The sequence below is a fragment of the Nannospalax galili genome, unplaced genomic scaffold, assembly GCF_000622305.1.
Source record: "Nannospalax galili isolate Female #2095 unplaced genomic scaffold, S.galili_v1.0 scaffold652, whole genome shotgun sequence".
NCBI lineage: Eukaryota > Metazoa > Chordata > Mammalia > Rodentia > Spalacidae > Nannospalax > Nannospalax galili.
Window position 1 is genome coordinate 643,648 of NW_008332152.1, and position 22,937 is coordinate 666,584.

The 22,937-nt window shown below is 53.2% G+C and overlaps 1 protein-coding gene across 4 annotated transcripts in view; it reads left to right on the plus strand.

The window, feature by feature from the left end:
- The window catches only part of Abcg1 (ATP binding cassette subfamily G member 1), a 62,949-nt gene that overhangs the window by 28,591 nt on the left and 11,421 nt on the right, over window positions 1-22,937 (plus strand). For all 4 annotated transcript variants that reach the window (XM_008827361.2, XM_008827363.2, XM_008827362.3 and 1 more), the window contains 3 exons: window positions 13,467-13,584; window positions 15,349-15,481; window positions 18,582-18,632. In XM_008827361.2, coding sequence (XP_008825583.1) covers window positions 13,467-13,584; window positions 15,349-15,481; window positions 18,582-18,632 — 302 coding nt within the window. The remainder of the gene's footprint in view (window positions 1-13,466; window positions 13,585-15,348; window positions 15,482-18,581; window positions 18,633-22,937) is intronic.

The window sequence follows — 22,937 nt, forward strand, 5'->3', positions numbered from 1 at the left end:
TTTTTTGAGACAAGGTCTCTAACTGGCCTAGAGCTCGTCCAATAGACTATGCTGGATGGCCAGTGAGCCCCAGGGATCTATCTCCTGTGCTTCCCAGTGCTAAGATTGTAAGCACGCACCACCGGACTTTTAAAATGTAGGTTCTGGGGCTCAAAGTCAGGTCCGCATGCTGGTATGGCAAGCACTTTGCTGCCTGAGCTATCTCCCGAGTCCTTGCCTGCCCCATTCTGAAGGCGTTGTCCATGAGTAAAAGGCAGATTCCCAGCTGGTTTGCTCTCCTGATATGCCTGGTGCTTTGCTGGACTTAGTTTTCTTCCTGCTGAACAGGAGGCTCAGGATCCCCAGGCTGGTGCGCGATGACCCCAAGACTTTGGTGTGCAGTTTAGCTCATTGGCTCATGGAACTGTCCTAAAGATGACTGAGGGGCATCTTGAGGAGAACTGGTCAAGAGCAGCCTGAGGAGGCCTCCCCAGCCCAGCCATTGCTCATCCCACAGCTACGTGTTGACCGTTCAGAGCGGAGACCACTTGTCATTAGCATTTGCTCTCTCAGAGCCCTTCACTGGTTCCCTGACCTGGCTGTTTCTTGGCCTTTGTCACTGGGTTTCAGATTGTCTCTCTTGAGTTATGCCTTTGCCCCCTGTGTAGCTAAGGGTCGGTCTGGAAATGAGTACAGGTCAGGCCAGGGACATCCATGCAGTGTGGAGACCTGTTCCCAGACCTGGGGGTGTCAGGCTCACCAGACACCTGAGAGCAATACGAATTACACACTAGGCAAGAGGGGGGATTGGGACACAAGGCGACAGTGGCCAACCTGACACACTCACACAGGCTGTCCTGCGGGTCCTGATTTACCTAACCCCAAGCACAGTCCCACGATCTTGTCAACCTTTTCTGATGGTGGGCAGTGGGACTAGGACCTGACATGTGTGTCTCCTGTCCTACTGGTTGGACTCCTAGAGAGTAAAATGATGACAGCACAAAGGAGACAGATAGGTGTTGTGGCCCCAGGACCTGGAGGAAGAGGTGTGGGAGTGGGTCTGGACGTGGGTGGGGACTGCAGAGGTCCATGGGTGGGTTGGCCCAGCCCTGTCTTAAGTGCTTTATAACCTTCCCACTGTGACTCCCCAGCAACACCAGCTGGAAAGCAGCTGTCTCCACATTACAGGGAGGAAAACAAAGCCCGTAGGGACACGTGGAGCTGCTCCAGTCTCATGATATGCAGGGACTGGGCTTTGTGTATGACCAGCTACCCTGTCAAGTCCATTTGCTTCCTGGGGGTTCCAAACTCGCTCCAAGATTGACAAGATGGGCAGAATTGGCCAAGGTGTTTGAGAGATTCTGGCCAGATGGAAGGCTAAGGGAATACTGAGGGTCAGGGGAGATGGTGGAGGGCTGTCAGCCTAGGACCACAGGCTGAAGCAGGGAGAGCTTGTCCTGTGGAGAGATAGATAGTGAGTCTCCATCAAAAGGGTAGGAGGTACTTAGAGTCTACCATGAGCCTGGAGATACCAGACAGGCCATGCCAGAGTGCCCAGTGTGAGGGGCCCTTCTGAGAGAGGCTCCTGCGTGAGGTCATTGGTGAACAGAACTACCTGGTGTGTGGTATTTTTAAGATGTCTGCCTCACCCAGAGCAGCAAGATGAACCCAAGAGGCAACCCCCGTGTCCACCCTGATGCCAGGTTGGGAAGCTCAGCAGCAGATCCAGCAGCCATTTCTGGCCCCTCCCTGGGATGCTTTCAGGACATGGCCACACACAGTGACCAGAGTTTACCGCGTGTCACTGGCTCTACACAGTTGCCGGGCGAAGAGCTATCACTGCCATTTTCTGTCTGGAAAACCTCGCTGCTGTAAATATGCAGGAAGTGTGATAAGGCCCAGTGGCTGTCAGCCAAGTCCTGCTCCAGGAAGCCAGCCAAAGCTCCCTGCACCTACAGCTGCAGGCTGCTGGATTTCTGCTGACTTTTTCTCTCTTCCAAAGCTGGTGTCTGGGATCGGGAATGTCATGATTTACCACGTATAGAGGCCGTGGCTTTCGTTTTCAGCTGCCAGGCTCCCCCTCTGTCCACATGTGGGTGTACAGAGCGAGAAACAGTCACTCTGGAACCTCGGTGCCCAGAGCAGCAGGGAGCCTGCCCAACTGTGCCATCTGGTCTGGCAGGTGGCGGTGTGGCTGAGCCCCTTTCTGTTCCTTTGAGCGACTCACCTCTGGCCTTTTAAAAGATGCTGTGGCTTCTGGTCCAACTTGTACAGTGCCCTTCAGGGGAGCATGGTTCTGATCTCTCTCAGCTTTGACCTGTAACCCAAGGCAGACTTACTTTATTCCCAGAGCAGATGCTTGGAGGAACAAAGGCCGACTGTTGGCTTGTGACTGCAGGCTGGCGGTCACCCTCCTCCTGCCTGACTGTCCCCCCTACTTCCCTGACACCTTCCTCCTCTTCATGGGTCCTGATAGGGCTCCTCCTCTGCATTTTGAGGTTTGCCCCTTCGATTTTATTTGATTGATTTGCAGTACGGGGACGTGAACCTAGGGTCTCACACGTACTGGACAAGCGCTGTACACTGAATTACAGCTTCAGCCTCAGCCCTTTTTGAAAAAGATTTTCTCTTTTGAGACTGAGACTCACTAAGATGTCCAGGCAGGCCTTGAACTTGTGGTCCTTCTTCAACATCCTGAGTAGCTAGGATGATCAATGCGTGCCCCCAGGACCAGAGCACCACTTGGATTAAAAAAAATATATATTTTATTATTTTTGTTTTATGTGTTTGAGTGTAATGCCTGCATATATGTAAGTGCACCCATGTCATGCAATGCCTACGGAGGTCAGAAGAGGGTATCATACTCCCTGCAACTGGAGTTGTAGATGGTTGTTAGCCATCGTATAGGTGCTGGAAATCGAACCTGAGTCCTCTGCAAGAGCAGCCAGTGCTCTTAACTGCTGAGCCAGCTCTCTAGTTCTTCACCACTTAGATTTTAATCCTTCTTCTGTGGCAGATCTGGGAAGGCTCTGAGGGACACAACTCACCTGATGTCATTGCAAGTCAGGTGTATCAGGGTAAGAGCCAGGGAAACTGATGCAGAGTGTTGCCATGGGAGGGAGATTTGTGCCGGCAGCCGCCACTGCAATCCTGCAGAGTACCTTCCAGATGCCAGGACAGCTGGACGCACTGAGTCCATGCCGAGTGGATGCTGTCAGATCCTCAACACGCAGAGGGTGAGGTGCACATGTTGCCTTGCAGCTGGAGAGACAGGCTGTGCTCAGGGTGCGCATCTGCCCCGGCCTCAATCTATGGAGGGTTCCTCTGGCAGGAGGCTTTGCAGAGAGTGGGGAGGGGGTGTCATTTGGCAAAGCACATCGAGCAAGGGGCAGACCAGAGGCCTGGGCCACATGAACCAGCACATCTTTCTAGCCAGTTTGGAAAAACCAGGGGGAAACTAGACCACTGGGTTCAGCTCATCAGGTCCACCACGAGACGCAGCCAGGTAAATGTGGCTTCCCGTTCTTGCCTGACACTTCTTAGCAAAGAGCCCCTTGGGTCACGTTAGGGAGTGATGCTGTCACCAGAGCAGACTCACCCAGGAGCTGATGTATGCCTTGGGTCCCCAGCACGGAACCTCTGAGGGAAGGATGAGTTTGGAAGGCACGGAGTGATACAAGTGAGCTTTCTCCTGCTTCCTAGGAACCCCAGAAGGAAGCTGCTAGTGATTGACAGCGGCTGTTCAGTGGCCTGGCAGCTGTTGCTGTTGGGGATGGAGAAAAGCTCAAAGTGAGGAGGGCTTGCTTGCCTCATGGGGGTTAGGAGAGACTGGATGCCGTTTGCTCTGCGTCTACTGATGTGATTGTTTCCTGTCACTTCCTGATGCCACACGGGGGCCCGCTGGAAATATACCCAAGCTGGCAGATGGAAGCGGAGAGACTTCTGCCTAGAGTTAGGGTCCCAGGGACTCTGTATCAGGTAGGGGGAGGGGTTGGGGGGCCAAGGGAACCGTTGACCGAGACAGTGACTGGAACTCCAGTGACCACCTTTAAGTCGATAAGATAGTGGTAGGGACAGGTGGACACACATTCCCTGCTTTGTGCCCATTGCTTTCTATAGCACTGTGCTGGCTGGTGGATTTCCAGAAGCTGACAGAGGTTCCGCTCCTCTTTCGAAGGGGAGAGGTGTGTTGCTTGCCCATCTGGGGACAGATCACAGTGTCTTCCTCTGGATCTGGCTCCCGTGACTTGGAAGGCTCCCCGTGCACCTTCAGGTCCATGTTGCTGTTGGTAAGCCAATGTCCCAGGCCCCATGTCTGCCCCAGTCATCAGCTCCAAAGCCCCTTTGCTCTACACAAAGTGCAGAGTGCAAGGAGCAGCAGTTTGATTGGCAGGCTGAGGTTTGTAACATGTCCTGGCTAATGGGCAGTTCAGCTAAAGGCCCTTGGGCATCCAGGGGGAAGCCAGGGGCAGGGTAGGAAAGAAATGCCCTGAGCTCAAAGGGATGCAGACCTCTGTTCTTTCGGACCTTGTGGTTACTGTTGAGGAGGGAAAGAGACTCATCAGGAGACACAGAGTTGTTCTGATCCAGAGCTCTTTAGCTGTGCCCTAAGAGTGGGGAGATGGACAGGAGAGGGAGAGAAGTGCAGCAGGTCTCATCCTTGGAACACGGCTCTACAGAGCCAGGTCCAGTTTGGTGTGCTGGGGGAGGACTGCTGGGGGAGGACTGCTGGGCAGCTTCAGGTTAAGCCCCGTGCAGCACTTAGAGCTCATCTGGTGACCCAGTGAGTGCTGCTGGCATTATTCAGAACACTAGAACTATTTTTTCTTAATTGTCCTAGCCAGGTTTAGAAGCTTGGAAACAGACCAACTCTACTTCGGGAAGTATAAAAATACTGTGTGATAGAAACCTGTTCCATGCAGCATATGATGCCAGCCACATCTGTGCTGGGACAGAGCTGCGGTGCTGTGATCTCATGACCCAGCCTGCCTGTGCACGAGTGAATGGACACAGTCTGCGTGCTTCAGGGGTGTGTGTGTACACGGGATGTCTGTGTGGCCATGGCGTGACATGCTGCAGGTATGTGTGAATGTGTGTACATGGAGTGTGCCCATGTGTACATGCTGGCGGTGTGTACATGGACAGCGTGCACATGTGTACACAAAGAGGGGTGTGGCAAGAGGAGGATCCCAGGACGGTGAGATGCTTTTAGAATTTAGGTTGTGCCTCGTTCTTCCCCATCTAAGGCTGGAGTGTTTTGAAAGGCAGAACCCTTGGTCTCTCCCCACTCTGCTGGTGGCTTCTGTTTGTAAGGCAGAACCCTTGGTCTCTCCCCCCTCCGCTGGTGGCTTCTGTTGTAAGGCAGAACCCTTGGTCTCTCCCCGCTCCGCTGGTGGCTTCTGTTTGTAAGGCAGAACCCTTGGTCTCTCCCCGCTCCGCTGGTGGCTTCTGTTTGTAAGGCAGAACCCTTGGTCTCTCCCCGCTCCGCTGGTGGCTTCTGTTGTAAGGCAGAACCCTTGGTCTCTCCCTGCTCCGATGGTGGCTTCTGTTTGTAAGGCAGAACCCTTGGTCTCTCCCCGCTCTGCTGGTGGCTTCTGTTTGTTTTGCTTGCGTTGTTTTTTCCCTTTGGTTCAGGCCTAGGAAGGGACTGGCACTTCCTTCCTCTGTATCCTTCAGGATCTCCCAGCTCCTGCCTCTGAGGCTCAGGGGTCAGCACAAGGTAAGCTTGCTTCTTAGAGGATGACCTTAACCCTGCCGGGCTCCACAGGGAGTCTGGCTGGGATTTGTGGTCCAGCCCTTGGGAGCTATGGTCATCTGACCAGCTTTGCTTCCTGGCCCATCTCTCTGCCTGCTCCAGGGAGAGCAAGTGGAGCTGGGTGGCCCTTGCCATAAGGAAGAGGTAGCTGGACCTAAAGGCAGTGTGAACGCCTCCTCCCTGAGCCCCCTGGAGGACCCCTTGGTCTCCTTAGCCTCTCCTATGCTCTGAAACACAGAAGCGTTGCTCTCTCCCTTCCTACCCGGGGGTGCTGAGGTCATCAAAGTAGATTGCAATCTACCTGGGCGGTTTGGTCCCCAAAGGCCCACAATGGTTCCTTACCTGCAAAGATGCTAATAGCATACTGTCAGGACTCAGATCTGCCTTCCCTCTCTTGGGAGTGGGTTTTCCAAGGTGACTTCTGACTGCTGGGGCCCAGAAGTCCTGTCATCAGAGGCTGTCTGCTAGAGTGGCCAGGACTATGGTGTTGGCTGGTTCTCACAGCTACAGGTTAACTGCAGGGTGGATGCAGGGGACAGGATTTCTCCAGGACTGACAGCCCTCTGCACAGAGAAGGCTTGGGAGTCCCAGGCACCACAGGAGCGGCTCTAGCTTAATAAAAATAATCATAGGCTTAAGTAGCCAGCTCTGAAACGCCTACCCGATGCCCCGCTTGTTTTCCGGGCACAGAGAGGATCCTTAATTCACGTGATGCAGATGTTCAGCTGTCTACCTGAAGTGAATGGAGCTGGGCCCTCGGCCCTCAGCACCACGGTGTGGCCTTCCATTTCAGTTCTGATTCCTTCCCAGCTGCCATGCCTTGCTGACCACTTGCTGTGTGCCACGTTCAACACACAAGTAAAACGTGGCCTCATTGCACCTTCACAGACACCTAAGGTTGAGTCTTTTCATGCTCATTAGCAGGTGAGAAAAATAAGTTTAGAAAACTGAAGGAACTTGGCCAAGGTCACACAGCTAATTAGAGGCTGAGCGCCAGAACTGGGATTTGGAACTGGGGGCCACTGGCGTCAACTGGGACATTCCCCAAACTGAATCCCCCGGAATGGAGGTTCGTTCCTGGAGAGCCCCAGGTCCAGGCAGTGCTGGACGCCACCTGTGTCCCAGGCGGCGTTTGGTCAGAGCTCGTTTGGTGACTGTTACTCTCATTACAGAGGTGAAGGTATGGGTCATATAAACACAGAACCCAGTGTAGAGATGGTTCTGTGATGGGATTGGCCATGCTGGGGACCAGCCACTCTGTAGACACTTTGGTCCTAGAGTATGCCGAGCGCTCTCTGCAGGACAGGAAGGACTCTGGGAAAGGACTGTGCCCAACTGTGACTGTGTCACTGTGATGATCAGGGCCCCTCAGTTGATGCAGGATGCCAGAAACTGGACTGTGCTTGAGTTAGAGTCAAAGAAGGTCTGCCATTTTATGATGGAAAGAGATTGGCCAGTGCAGTGCAGTATGGTCTGGTGACTCTCTGCAAGGGAGGACTCAGCACCAGCCCCGGGCAGGTAAGGACAGGCACTGTTGGGAGCAGGGAGGCTTCATCAAGATGGAGCACAGCCAGTGAATGTGAGCAAAACAGACTTTTCTGTGCAGCCTGATTGAAGAGGGCCACTCTGACCTGCACAGGAGACCCACACACATCAGTAGTGGCATGGATAGAAACATGATGCTCCTTCCCCTGAACCTCCAGAGCAACCCTGCAGAATGCAGGTGTCCCTCCCCACCCACCTATCCTCCCCCTTTCTATCACCAACCAGTTGGCTGTTCGAGGTGTCCAGACGGTAGAAGCATTGCAGTGCCACCAGGCCAGACCCCCCTCGTGACTGCAGTTCACACATCCTGTGACCTTGGTGTTGACTTTCAAGGGCAGGAGTGTCTGTCTGCTCATCTACCTCAAGGCTAGGAAAACGAGCAGACAGGAGAGAACAGATTCGGTCACAGGGACCCTCGTGTGTAGGGAACAGGGCCAGCACAGTGGGGTTTGGCGCCACCTTTCCTGGCAGAGCAGGCAATGGCCCAGCTCTAGAATCCTGTGAATGTGCCACGTGGAAATTGGACATCAAGAAAACTAAACACATCCATTTCAAAACAGAGATTAAAAAAAAAAATCACCAGACTCTATAATGTGCTCACGACTCAGTCCTATGCTGTTTCTTAGTGGTCTTTGTTTAGAGCCAACAGAAAACGGTGATGGGAATCAAAAGACCGGCTTTTGAAAGGGTGGCGGGAGCAGGGGGGGTTTGTCTGTCCAACTGTACAGGACGATGAACTTGGGCCTTGCCGTGCCCAAGCTGTAGCAAATACACCTGGAGAGGAGGAAGGAGCGGCATCTTCTGGGCCCCTCAGCTGTGGATGTTCCAGTCCTGTATGACTAACTCAATTCTAGGGTCAGAACAGACTTGAGTGGGGACCTCCTTTACGCTGGGGAAACTGAGGCTGGGGGGATTTAAAGACTGCTCTAGCCTCTAGCCTCGGACCCTGAGCACACGCCTCCCTAGAGGTCTTCTCCGGAATACCAAGGTCAGCTGTTTCACTTTGCAAGTTGCAGTGTGTTCACCTCAAGGTGTCCTTAACACAGGGTCACACTCCAGGGACATTGTCTGTGCCTGTGGCTGCCCAGGAAAGCCAAGAAGAACCTGGGCTGCAGAGGAACCCTGGCGGGCGCCCATCTAAAACAGCATAGCTTCCTTCTTGGAGTCTGGCTGTTAGAACCATGTATTGCAAACTGTGGAGCATGCAGACACTGTGACCACTGGTGTTTGCTCATGGGAAAGACACTGCAGGCCACAGGCTTGGGGAGAAGCAGAGTTGGGGTTCTGCTCATGAACTCAAAGTGTTCTTCACCTTGGATGGGGGGAAGAGGAAAGCAGGAGAAAGAGAGAGAGTGAGAGAGAGAGAGAACCAGAGAGAGAGAGAGAGAGAGAGAGAGAGAGAGAGAGACAGAGAGAGAACCAAAGAACCTAGGTTAAGAGGAAGAAGAGGCTGGGTTCTGGAGGCCAGCCTCCTGGCTGTGGGTCGGGCTGTGAGGTAATGGTTTAGACCCTTCTCTCCCCTGTTGATCCCCCCCGGGGGGGCTCTTTCTGCCTCATGGGTCAGCCTAAGTGCACTGAGGGCCACCGTCTCTACAGGGTCAACTTTCGAGCCACAGTGGTGGCCACATCCAGGATGGCACAGGGTTTGGGTTTCCTGGACAACGAGGGGAGGCGAGGATGCTTCATGCTGCACCTAGTGATGTGGCCTGAACCATGTCTACAGTAGATCCCGTGGGTGGGATGAGGAGGCACATACCTGGCCCCTTCAGGATTTGGTTTGGGTCCGCGGCTGAGAATGTGAAAGGACAGGATTTGAAAGTCCTCTTCAGACTCCCTGGCTATGAGGTGCCTGGGGTTGGGGGTGGGAGTGGGGCTGGAGTAGTCCTGTGTCACTCCTCAGCAGACGACCTGAGCACTCTGCCCGTGAAGGCGCTACTCCAGGAGGCTCAGGGGAGGCGTGTTCCCTCTGAGCTGGCCTCCTCCACCAGAGACCCAGTGAGGGAAGGAAAACAGGGCAGGAAACACCTTGGGGCTCCTGGGGGCGGGGCTTCTGGGCACAGGATGATGTGTCTCTATTGTCCACAGTCATGTTTGTGGTTCACTTAATGCTGCAGAGGTCGGAACCTTGTGCTGCTAGTGTGGCACTGGACATTCATTCACACAGTCACAGGACAAAGGCCTCCTCCAAGGGCACGCCCCCTCAACCTGCCCCACTCAGTATAACCTGGTAGACAGCTCACCTCTGTATGCAGCTGGGAAACAGAGCCCAATGCCCCATCTACCTAGATCTCTCTAGAAACAGCCACCCCTTTCCAGAGCTCAGCTTATTAAATGGAACCTGACCATGTGGGTGACTGGCCTGTCACTTTTGCAGGGAAGCCAACCAGGCTCCCAGACTCAGCTGGCTTTCTGTGATCGCCTACAGCGAGCTGGACACTCATGTGTTCAGGTCCCTTTGGTGTTGAGTCACCTGTGGTGGCAGGTGGTGCTAGAGGTTTATAACGCATTTAGCTTCTGTGAGTATCTGATTTTTACTGGGCCAGAGGCCTCCTGAAGACCAAAGACTTTCCCATGCCCAGGCAGGAATCCTCTAGCCCAGGATGCTGTGCTGAATGGAGAGGACATGGGAGGATGAAAGTCATTTGGATTAACAAAGGGCTTTTCTGGCCTCAGCTTTCAGACCCCCCAACTGTATCACCATAGAGTTGTCCTACCTATATCCAGATGGAAACGTGGACCTCAAGTAACCCAAATGTCCTGGTTATGTCACAGAAGTGTCTGAATTCCTTTTACACTCTTGCAAACTCAACAGAAACAGTGTGCTCACAGGAAGCAGCCTTTGAGACTGAACTTCCCTGTCCAGGCAGGCAAAGGTGCAGGTGGCCCTGCAGACGAGCTCTGCCCCAGATTGGCTGAAGCTGTTGGACCTTCTTTCCTCTACTGACCTACGAGATGGCCCTGGGGATCGTCAGCCCTCAGAATTCTTACATGTCTAGAAAACTGAGAAGAATCCTGTAGACGGCAAACAGAACGGTGTGAGCAAAGCTATCATCATGTCCAGTGAGCTGAGCCACCACTCTGTGACACTCAGCAGGCCATGTTTCCGCAAAAACAAAGATGGCCCCAATCCTGAGCTCCACCACCTGTGCCCCCTCAGTTCTGAACAGAGGTGGTGCTGTTTGTGAAGCACATTAGCGTAGTAAGTGCACGCAGCCTCTCTGCAGCTCCCGAAATGGTTTTTGACCTAGAACTAGCTCAGAACTACTGTCCTGTGAGAGGTACAGCCCAGCCTTGCAGAGTCACACATGGCAAGCAGGGGCTCTTGGGATTATTTGGGAGTGATTTCCTGTCTAAAGAGGAAGGACTCGGGCTAGGAAGATGGCTCAGTGGTTAAAGCACTTACCATACAAGTATAAGTACCAGAGTTTGGATCCCCATAACCCATGTAAATGCCAGGTGGCTGCCCTAGGTAGACAGGTGTGTGTGTGTGTGTGTGTGTGTCTGTGTATGTGTCTGTGTGTGTGTGTGTGTGTGTGTGTCTGTGTCTGTCTCTCTGTGTGTGTGTGTCTGTGTATGTGTCTGTGTGTGTGTGTGTGTGTGTGTGTCTGTGTCTGTGTCTCTGTGTGTGTGTGTCTGTGTATGTGTCTGTGTGTGTGTGTGTGTGTCCTGTCTGTCCATCTATGTGGAAACCAGGGGTCAATCTTGTGTGTCATCCTCAGGAGCTGTCTGCCTTGTTTCTGGAGACAGGATCTCCCACTTCTTCTAGAACTCACTAATTCACCTAGGCTGCCTGGCCAGTGAGCCCCAGGGATTGACCTCCCCAGCACTGAGATTACAAGTGTGTGCCTACCTGGCTTTGTCTATGTGGGTTCTGGGGGGTCACACCAAGGTCCTTGTGTTTGTGTGGTAAGTGCTTTACCACTGAGTCATTGCCCAGCTCCTCTAGGGCCACTTTTAATGTTCACCAATCAATCCCAAAATATGTCTGATTTTCTTTTAAAGAAAAGCATGTTTTAAAGAAAAAATTTTAAAAAGCCAGGCATGATGGCACATACCTTTAATCCCAGTACTTGGGAGGCAGAGGCAGACATATTTTTGTGAGTTCAAGGCCAGCAAGTTCCAAGTCAACCACAGCTACATAAGGAGACCCTGTCTAGGAAAAAAAAGAAGTATGTTTCAGCATGTAGCTTCTAGTGGGGTCTCCAGTCATCTCCCTGCTTGGACCCTCTGACCCACAGTCATTCAAGCTGTTACCCTGGGGGCAATATCATGTTGAGTCAGCAAAGTGCTCAGTGATCGGCCTGGTGATTCCAGGTGGGTGGGCTGAAACCATGCCCTGTCCATGAAAGACCTTAATCCCAGCCTCTACTGTTTGGCTCCCAGGCTCTGACCGCAGGCATCATAGTCCACATGAACTCCCTCTCACTAGCACTATCACCTGTCACCCCAGCGTGGACCCTGCACTAGGGGCCAGCCCTGGGCACTGATACACAGAAAGCCCTGGATGGTGCCTAGGAACTTGCAGGAAAGGGTTTTCTCAGAACCCCAAGTATAAGGCTGCCCCCAGGAGCATCATGACCATGTGTGGACCCTACCTGGCTTCCACCCAGCTGGTGGCCATTTCAGTGACCTGTCTCTAGCCTTGGGCAGCTTCTGGCTCATAGGCTCTCAGAGTGCCCAACTTTGAGAGAAAGCAGTCAAAAGTGAGGTTTGCTCACAAGTAACCCTGACTCCACTCTGGATGGATGGTGCATGCAGTATCGAGCAGGAGCCTGGCATTTAGTGCTCCTTCGATGATGTCACACAGGGCGCTGGGGTATACATCGCCAAGCATCTGGCCCCAAGTGGCAGAGCTCTGTCTGATAAGCCTGCAGAGCAGAGAGCTCGGCCTTGTGCAAAGAGAGCCTCTGCCATCCCTGGCTCTTCTGCACATCTGTCTGCCCCTGCTCTTCTGTCTGTCCACTGAAGGCAGGCATAGGTCGGGTCAGCTGGAAACTGGTTCTTGGGGTTCCTTGTCGAGCCCCCTCACATATCTCTTGACTCTCCAGTGCTGTCACACAGGGCCTGGGTCCCTGTGCAGTGCAGTGTGGAGGTTCCCCCAACCCCCCCTCCCCTTGTTCCTGGGCCCTTTTCCCACTGGGATGACTCTCAGCCTCCTGGGGTGACAGCTGACAGCCACTCTCCTCTCTAATGAGTCTGTCCAGGGCTTCCTGGCTCTCACTTCCACATCTCACTGCCTCACTCAAACAAGACCCTAGGGAGTCCCTGTCCAAATTAAGGTGACACCTGGTAACAGGTTGGGATGTTCAGGTGTGTCATCTGCAAAAGCCAGGACAGTGGCAGGGAAAACACTCCCTTGGGCCCGAGCTCTTGCAAACATGAAGATTCGGTGGCCAGCAGAGCCTGGGGAGAGTCTAAAACAAGGGGCCAGGAAGGCTCCCCTCATGTCCCTGACTCGCAAGGTCCTTGCAGACACTACGCATAGGAGTTAAAGTGGTAGTGGCGAGGGCGAGGTCTGATTGACACTACGCCAAGCAGTGTTTCTGAGTTGGGCATCCTTATCGCTGAACCAGTTGCTTCCATTTGTCATTTAGAGCACATGTCAGTGGTCTGATATGGCTTCATTTGGGATGTGTAGCCCACCTCCCCATAAAGCTCTTGACAGACATTTGATGTGCTTGTAGGGTGACAAGCTTTCAGTTATTCATAGTGGTTAATAAACTGTATGTAACTAATTTGCATTTATATAAGCATATAAGGTGTTTGGATACAATTTCCAAATTGTCAGTAGAGGCACATGTACAGGCATGGGGGAGGCAGCCGGCCACTGGTCCCTCCAGAGTAGGCTCTGTCCACATGAGGCCTGGCTTCCTCCTTCTGAAGTAAAAACGCTGGATCTTCTTAGGTACTGTTCAGACAAGAGCTTTGAAAAGCCTGCCACCACACCATGGTCCACAGTCATCAGTTATAGTGTCTGAGATCAGTCTGAGAAGCAGACAGTTAGTATAAAACACACCAGGTCTGTTTTCCGGCCTAGAATGTAGACTTTCTCCTTTGTAATTCCCCGTGGGAGACTCTGACCTCGGCACCAGCCCTGTGGTTGGGCGTGGGCGTGTGTTTGTAGGCATCACGCTGGAGGTCAAACAAAAGGAGTGGTTAAAAAATGAGTCTGATCTGCTTTCTGCAGGATACAAGACCCTTCTGAAAGGAATTTCTGGGAAATTCAACAGTGGAGAGCTGGTGGCCATCATGGGTCCTTCCGGGGCCGGGAAGTCCACGCTTATGAACATTCTTGCGGGATACAGGTGAGCCACAAGACAGAAGAGGCAGCGACTGTCACTGCACCTGTGGGGTAAGGGGTGGAGCTGCAGTCCTGCTGGGAGCTTTCTGTGGGCTACCTGGGAGCTGCCGGAAGCTTCACTCACAGTGACTCCAGGGATGAAGTGTGAGTGTGTGTATGTGTGTGTGTGCTTGCATGTGTTTATGTGTGAGAATGTGTGTTTGCTTGCATGTGTTTATGCATGTACATGATTGTACATGTGTATGTGTTTATATGTGTGAGCGTGTGTGGGTATGTTGCATGTTTGCATGTTAGCATCCAGAGCTTTGGAATCCATGAAGGTCACAGAGACTAGGGACGATGGTTCTGGAAGGACACAGAGACTAGGGACGATGATCCTGGAAGGCTGCCTCTGCTGACGGCTGCACAGGAAGTGGAGAGCAGCCCCAGAGCTGGACAAGGGAGCATCCCTGGTGAGCTCAGCCCTACAAGGCCGCGGTCCGGGAGATGGCAGGAGGAGGGAGCCGGCCGGAAGACCTACTGACGGGTGGGACAGGGATGTCAGAAGAGAATGGGGAGCCCTGGACCATGGCTTGTGGTCTCTGTAGTTGTTCAGGACTTTGGAGATGCCGTTCCCAAGGTCACACCAAGGTCACTCGTCTGTGAGTAACGGTAACACTGAGCCTATAGGATGTTTGAGAAAGGCTTTCTGGAGGCTGCTTCAGTTCTCACAGGCTTTCACCTGAGGACTGCAGCAGCAACAATCCAGGCCTTACGCAGTAGGTAACCCGTAGTTAACCATGTTCCCGAATACCAAAATCCCATCCTAAACCATTCATATTGTGGTGGCACATCTTCTTGGGGATTTATGATGAAATCGCGTGCCACCCACTTCGTTCCACCTGTACCCACCCTCTATGCCCTACCTGCCCATTAGCGATCTCCTAACTGTCTGGTTATCAGATTGGCTGTGGCGATACAGGAATGCTGTGTTCAGGGGACCCTTATTTTACTAAATAATCTCCCCAAAGTGCAAGAGTAAGGATGTTGACAGTCCATCACACACAGCACATTATTATACTTGTTCCATTTCATAAATCATTGTTAATCTCTTACCCCGCTTAATTTATAAATTAAGCTTTATCACACATAGTATAGGAAAAACATAGTCTATATAGTGTTTAGTATTTTCTGGTCTCAGGATCCTCTTAGTAAGAACACATACTCCCGACCTCCTCACCTGTGGTCAGAAGGAATTCCTCCCTTGTACCAGGACCATCCAGTTGACGAATGGCTCCTGCTGGGGCCCTATCTCCAAGCCTCCTGAGTCCAAGGCACCTGTTGGGTCTGTCACAGCCCCGGCTGCAGCATCTGTGACTGTGGGACAGTCTCTGTGATCTGGGCTGCAGATGGAGGGGCTCAGAAGCCCAACTTAAAGCTACAAAGCCAGGGATGAGCATTCCCAGCTCATGGCTGCTCTGAGGGGCATCCCCAGGCATCTTTGTGCAATAGGCAAAGAAAAGCAGCCATTTCCACCTGGTGTAAACATGCCACTGGGGAGAGGCCTGGTGTATGGCTTCTCTCCCTGCTGACCACTCGCTCCCAGCAGAGTTCCAGTGTGCTGTTCTGGCTCTCTGGTCCCTCTGCCCTTCCTGTCTCCATGGTGAATAGTTCTTCAGGGAAGAGCGCAGGAGAGAGGGAGACTTCCTCCCTCGTTCCCCTCTCCAAGCCTCCTGAAGGTGGGATGCAGGAGCCGGGCTAACTGCCACCTTTCTCCTTGGTTTTGCAGGGAAACGGGCATGAAGGGGGCGGTCCTCATCAACGGCATGCCCCGGGACCTGCGCTGCTTCCGGAAGGTGTCCTGCTACATCATGCAAGACGACATGCTACTGCCCCACCTCACCGTGCAGGAGGCCATGATGGTGAGCCGCCACCCAGCATGCCGGGCATCTCTGCCCCAGGCTGTCCGCACCACACACACGGCACTGCACGCAGTCACATATGGCCCCCTCTTTCCAGAAGAGGTGCTGCCCCAGGCTTGCTGCTTGGGCTGCTGCGTAAACATGAGCCCCAAGAGTTTTCATAGACCTTGTTTGGCAAAGTCATGATCAGGTTTCTGAGATTATTGTTCCCGGATATGGATGGCTTGTTTCCATGACGATCACATTCCTGTTTTCCCCTGGCTCAACAGCTTCCCTTCCATCAGCTGGCCTTGACTTATTCTGTCTTTGGTGGAGCGCCAACTCCTCCGGTGCCCTGGCGAGAGCTCTGGGAGTCTCATCTGACTCATGACAGGTGAAGGGCAGAGTCAAGGATTGTTGAACACCCTCCAGGTCCAGGCCCTGCCTACAGCTCCACAGAGTCAAGTGCTGTGCAATCTCTGGGGAGCAGGGATAAGACAGAGCCTGCAGGAGTTAAAACACAAGGGCAGGCCTCAGGCCAGCCAACACTATGCGGGGACTTTGATGCAGAACTCTGACTCCGAAAGGTCTCTGAGCTTCACCGCTGAGCCCCACCTCCCTCCATGCAGTTATCTTAGCTCCTAAACCATGATGTCCTCCTCTCTGAGGCCAGGTCAGCCGGAATAGTGGGTGGGGGAGCGCAGGAAGCAGGAACCACGACCTCGGGGCTCATGGTTACTCTTACAGCTATGCCATGACTTTTCCACTCTCTTGGTGTCTTCCCATGAGACCCCAGTGCATAAGGCCAGGGGGAGTGTCAAAGCTCCTTCACCCTGGGGCTTTGCTAGTGTCCAAGTGGTTTCCAGAACAGTTGGGCTATGCTCTTTGAATGACTAAACCACGTCCCCACCAATATGGACTTGGGGATTCTAGGACCATTTATTTAAAAAGGCCCAGTCCACATGACAGCCCTCACTGATTTGGTGTGGGCAGTAGAACTCTCCAGAATGCCTCTCATGAAGGTGGGATTTGAAAAGCAGCACTTGCTCTGGTTGGAAGCTTCTGCTGATCATGGCTCGCTCCTGGCTGGTGGCCCTCTCCCTTCTCAGTGTGGTTGCACAGTCCCCAGTACAACTGTGTTCCTCTTCGTCCTGAAGAGGACGTCGCCAGCCACTCTGCACTTTGCTTAGTAGATGAGATACTCACATTGGTATCCCCATCTGGCGAGGTCTTGCCTTGCGTTCCTGGCTTGGATTGGGCAGAGCTTCCTCCCTGTGGTGACAGAGAGTGGCTGTCACACATTTTGTGTGATTCCAAAGGATTCTTAGCTCAGTAAAGAAAAGTGGGTTAAGATTTCAGATATGTGATCTGCTCCCCAACCTGTTTTGAGGGGAAACAGAAAGGGAGGGCCTGGTAGGGCTACCCTCATTCTTCTGCCTGGTACTGGGGGTTCTGTAGGTAAGGGGACACCTGTCTGCCACCCAGCCTCCCTGAACAGTGGATACAAGGAGCCCTGCTTGCTTCCCTGGTCTCTAATGGAGCTGTAGTGGGCTCAGAGGACTCAGGAGGATCTGCACACAGGCCAGGGCAGGCAGCCTGCTGGGGGCTTTTCATGGACTTGGCATTGGCCCACCTCTGTGGATCCCTGGGTGACAGTCCCCGTTAGCCTGAGTGCAGCCTTTGTCGCTGCCGTACCACGTGGTTGCTTGTGGAGAACCATCGCTTTGACCCCAGCTCCTTTGTCTTTTGTGACGACCCCCACGTCTGCCCCAGAAATCCCTGTGAAACACATCTGTTTTCAGAATTCAGTTAGATCCTGACTTGGGAGGGTTCATGACACCTTTGATTAATGCTTCTCTCGTGGGGCTGCCCTACCTCCTGTGCCCCATGGATCCTGTGTCCCATGAATTTTGTGTCCCATAGATCCTGTGTCCCATGGGTCCTGTGTCCCATGGATTTTGTGTCCCACGGGTCCTGTATCCCATGGATTTGTGTCCCATGGATCCTGTGTCCCATGGATTTTGTGTCCCATGGATCCTGTGTCCCATGAATTTGTGTCCCATGGGTCCTGTGTCCCATGGATTTTGTGTCCCATGGATTTGTGTCCCATGGGCCCTGTGTCCCATGGATTTTGTGTCCCACGGATCCTCTGTCCCACGGATCCTGTGTCCCAGGGATTTTGTGTCCCATAGGTCCTGTGTCTCATAGGTCCTGTCCCTCAGCCACCAGATGCTGACCTCATAACAATATGGTTGCACATTTTACAAGTACCACTTCTGACTCTTGCATCCATCAGGCAGGCTAAGAAGTGACACCCACTATCACAAGCCCTGCACAAGTGACTTAGGCCTGTTCCTGTCCACTCTGAGGTCCCGGGCCTCCTCAGATCACTCCCCTCTTCTCAGTCTCTGATCTGACCCTCAGCAACCTCACTGATTAATGAGGTGGATTTTTATGTGCTGGTTTTTATGGGGCCCAGGGGTGCCAAGGACAGATCCTGGTAAGAACCGAACCAAGACCTGGGCCTGGTGATTCTTTCTTGGGGTGTGCTGGTAAACAGAATCTCAGCAAATGAGCCATGAAACACATCCTGCTGTAACATGCCTGTCCATCTCTGTGTGCAGACCTTTCCAGCATGATAGCTTCAAGTCAGCAATGCTTGTCCCCTGGTTTGTGGAGGTTCTGAATGCACGTGTCATGGTCCCTACCCAGGCAGAGCATCAAACCCTGCCTTGGCTGTGCTGCCCACACTTGAACCATCTCATGGGGAGAGGCAGGAAGTTCATGGAGCTGACCAGAAACACAGCAGACCCATCCTGCTCTCCAACAACCATGTGTGATTTTGGGTTGTGGTGTAGTTCTAGACCATGTATGGCTCTGAATCAGCTGTGGCCCTGGGCTGTAGTTTGGCCCTGGACCATGTGTGGCCCTGGGTCATGGTGGGGCCCTAGGTCATGGTGGGTCCCTGGACCGTGTGTGGCCCTGGGTCATGGTGTGGCCTTGTGTCACAGTGTGGTCCTGGGTCATGGAGGAGTCGTGGGTCATGGTGGGGCCACCCTGGTGAAGCCCCGTGAGGCGGGTCTTACCGACAGCACCTGAGCACCGCCTTCGTCATCCATAGGTGTCGGCACATCTGAAGCTGCAGGAAAAGGATGAAGGCAGACGGGAGATGGTGAGTGTGGCGCCGTCCTGAGACACACGTGGTCCAGAGCGCATGGGAAGCTGGTATGGGGAGTGTGGGCGCTTAGTCCTTGGTTCTGGCTCTTGTCTGTTGACTTTTCTTACCTCTCTTTTGGTGTGTGCGGGAAGGGGGCATCTGAGCATGCTGTAGGCTACGGTGGGTGGAGACCAAGAGAGATGGTTCTGGGGCTGGGGTGGTGTTGACTTTCAGGTCCAGAGTTGCCAGCCTTGGCCCCTGATGGCCAGAGTGTGCTGACTTCAAGGTTAGACCAAGGCCCCCATGGTGCTTAATACACTTTAAACAATTTTTTAATGAAACACTGACAGTGGAAATGGTTAGTCACTGGTTTAAAAATAATTCCCTTCCACCCACACACTCTTGCAAGGAGAAATTAGATTCTTATGTGTTATTAACCAGCCTTTTAAAAAGAAAACAAATCCATTTCCAGCACATCTGAGACTTTTCTCCTTTTTATCAGGTTTTCTGGCTCTTTGAGCCTCCGGAAGTAGGGCAGGGTTTACCTAAGCAGACCCAGCAGGGGCCCCAGGAGACCACCTGGAGAGGATAACCCATCCATACTTACACACCATCAGAGGGAAGCTCGGCCTGTCTCCTCCTTCTCCTCCCTAGCCTGGGATGCTCAGCAGTCCAGGAAGTGGGGCGGATAGGATAGTGCCAGGGATAGGCCCCCAGGTAGCTGGGTATTCGTGGTTTCATGTGAGATGGAATGTTTAGTTGGTCATCACTAAACATGGAAGGAAATATGGGTCAGGATTCTGTTCATGGTGCTTTTCCCTCTGCTGCCTGGAGTGGCTCAATACTGTGTGAATCCAGTCAGCTCACTATGAAAAGCAGCACTGAGCCTCCTGAGGGTTCCACCCTCCCCCTCCCCAAGGACTCTCATGCTCTTGGGATTCCCTGTCTGTGGTAGTGGGGACAGAGATTGAGGTGTGGGGGTGGGGGAGACTCACTTCTGTCGTGGAAGCAACTCTCTGTTGTTTCCTGTGGAAATCTTTTAGTCTGAGATTAAAGGGAAGATCACGAATCAATTGCACCCAGAACCGAGAAGGTGTGGACAGCACCAGGCCACGTGTGCCCATCCCTCCACTGAGGCAGAACGGGGTTTGTGCATCATGTAGGGTGAGCTTTGAGAGCCTCTGTGACCTTCAGTGTCTTCTGCATAGGAAGACACTACCCCGACACCTCCCCTCAGCTGTGTCTGAGAGTGAAGAGGCTTAGGGGCTGAACCCCCAGAAGGATGTGCCAAAATTCAACCCAGGTATTGACAGGATGGTTGCAGGGGTGATTGAGGTAAGATGAGATCATTGCAGTGACCCTGATGCAGTCTCACTGAGTCCTTATAAGAAGAGGAGATCAGGACACAGACACTCAGAGGGATGACCTTTGAGGACCCTGGGAAAATGTGCCATCTGCAAACCAAGGAGAGAGACCAGTTCTACCCACACCTTGATCATGGCCTTCCAGTCACCAGAACTCCAACATGGTATTTCCAGTGTCTCTCCCTCAGTGTGGGGTACTTTTTCATGGCAGCCTGAGCTGAGTCTAACTTATGCAGCTCTTAAGATGGCAAAAGAATGCCCTAGACAGGAGGATGGACAGAGAGAAAACCAAGTGTCAGAACACAGTGGGTCAAGGTGGGCCTGAGATGACCCACACCGATGAACAGAGCCCTCCTGTCCCTCATCTGAAGCCTGCTCTGGTAGTGGGGACAGAGATTGACCCCTGACCCCACAATCCTTCTTCCACAAGTGAAGAGGAAAGCCACCTGTGACAAGGGCAGGAGTGGGACTGGCAAGAGCAAGAGGTGCCTTGTGACCAGGGTCTTTCCTTCTGGCAAGTCTTTGTGGCTCCTGAATGATCAGACTGTGGGGACCCCAGAACCACCTCTCCTGCCCGGTCACCCCCATCCATTGCCCTCCTGGGCTCCATGAAGGTCCAAAGCCACCATTCAACCTCCATGATGCAGATGCCCTCCGGCAGGGCCAACAATTGCCACTGAGCAAAGTGACAGTGGGGACACTGAGCGAGCTCCGGAGTGGAGGCAGCTTGGGTGGGAGTGAGGAACAGGGCAGCTGGGGAAGGGGGTTTTGTCCCTGGGCTCAAACCGAAGGCTCTCACAGTGTGGGGATGAGCAGAGGGTACAGAGAGCGCCACAGTGAAGCTGAACCAAGCACACACGTGGCTTCTCCAGCCCTGGCCTCGCCCAAACTCCCTGGATAACCTGACCTTGTCCCCTACGTACTGGACCCCTGCTACCTTTTAGGCCATGTCAGCTGAGCTGGATGACAAGTCTTTAAGTCTCCAGGACCTGTGTAAGTATAGGGCAGAGGCTGGGGGCCACTTCCTAGCAGCTATGGCTCTGTGGCCAGCCTTCCCCCTTGTAGCTGGACTCCATGTGGCTAAATCCAGGCCTCTGAGCAGACAACCGTTGGGAGCCAGTCCCTTGGCTTCCCACACCAGCATTGCCTGTGATGCTGTTTGGCAACTTCAGAATTCAGCTTCCATTCCTCGTCCGGGCACTGGTCAGGGCCTAGGAGAAGCTAAGGAGACCCACAGTGCTGCTAGAAGACGGCATCTTGTTAGAGATCCTGGGAGCCTTCTGGAAGGAGTCGTGGCTGGGCCTTGGGACTCATAGGTGTACGCAACCTCCATCAACCTGGTCTAAGAAATGTCTCTGAAAGGGCCCGACCCAAACCTCCTCCCATCATGGTCTCAGTGTTGAGCCTCACAGTAAACCAGCCCTGCAGGACTACACGTGTCACCTGAGACCCTGCTCGCTCCGACCCTCTCCTTAGATCTACACAGCCCCTGCCTCCCGCCAAGGACCCAAAACAGGATCATCTCAAATAGGGCCACTGCTGCGTCTCCACCCTGACTCACTTCCCACCAGCCCCTGTGGCCCCACAGTGAAAGCTGTTTATAGCCTGTGGAAGAACAATAAAATGGAATGTTCTAGCACATCATGGAACGTGTTGTTCACAGCCTGGTTTCCCAGAAAACATCTTGGCTCTTGGGAGTCTTCTGGTGTGGCTGCTTCCTCAAGAGGGAGGTCACCATGGGCTTGCCTGGGCTACTGAGACTGTCCCTGGATGGCAGGCCCCAGGAAGACTTGAGTTACAAGTGGCCATAGGGATATTTTATTTTGGTTGCCTGTTTAGGGAAACATTATAAATAAGTGAGCCTGCTGTTTATTCTTTCTGATGACTTTTTAAAACAAAACCAACCTGTGTCACGTCATTCCTGAGTCAGAGCTGTGGAGAAAGCGGGCCAGGCCTGTGTGGTAGAGGCGTGGAGGTGTGGGCAGGAGGATAGCTACCAACTAGTGGCCTCTGTTTCCAGCCTTCCCTCCATGAGAGAGGATAGAAAAGGGGGCGCCACTCTGAATGGGATACCCCAGAGTAAATAACCCACCACCTTGCAGGATCAGCCAGCTGTTCTGACAGCCTGGGAGCCTCATCCTGGTAAAACCAGCACATGTATGTATAAGGAACAAAATGCCAGAAAGAGAGCCCTGTCCATTGTGGCCCTGCCTCGCTGGCCCTTCCCAGACAGCCACACTGAAGCTCTTCCCAGGTTGACACCCCTTGGAGGCACTGTGTTTTAGAAAGAGACAGTGGCACTGGGTTGAGGGCAAGAGCAAAGAGGCAGATCAGGACTTGAACCCAGATCTCTGGCTCCACTCTGCACCTGCTCCCAGCCCATCCTGGTTAGCTTCTGCCAGCAGAGCTGTACTTTGTACTGACCACACATGAATAATTCAGAAGTTCAGAGCGGAAATTTTCTTCTTGGGAGTACCTCCTACTTTTAGATGACTTCATCTCCTTAGAGAAGCCACTGGCCAAGGTCCTCCTGCTGTGGCCACCAGGGGCCGGCTGTCTCAGAGCTGTCCTGCCCCTGGGAGAGTTCTGGAGGGATCACTGAGGCCCCCAGGAGAGGAGTCTGGTCCAGCCTCTGCATCCTGAGGGTCTACTGGTCACTATAGCAAAAACTCACCCCACACTGGCCCTAGAACCCACTGACCTGCTCCCTGAGCCAACACTGGTCACCATCCTGGCGCAACTAGAGGACTCTGTACATAAAAAACGGTGTCTCCACCCTCAGCCCATACCCAGGAAGCCCTTTTAAAAACTGATGTAGAAATAAAGGCATTTCAAAAACAATCACAGTCACCCCAGGACCTAGGGCATAGGATAGCCCCTGTGTCAGTGACAGCACAGTCCTGTTCACTGCCTTGAGTCACTTTCCTGTGCACGGTTATGAGTGACCCTCTGAGAA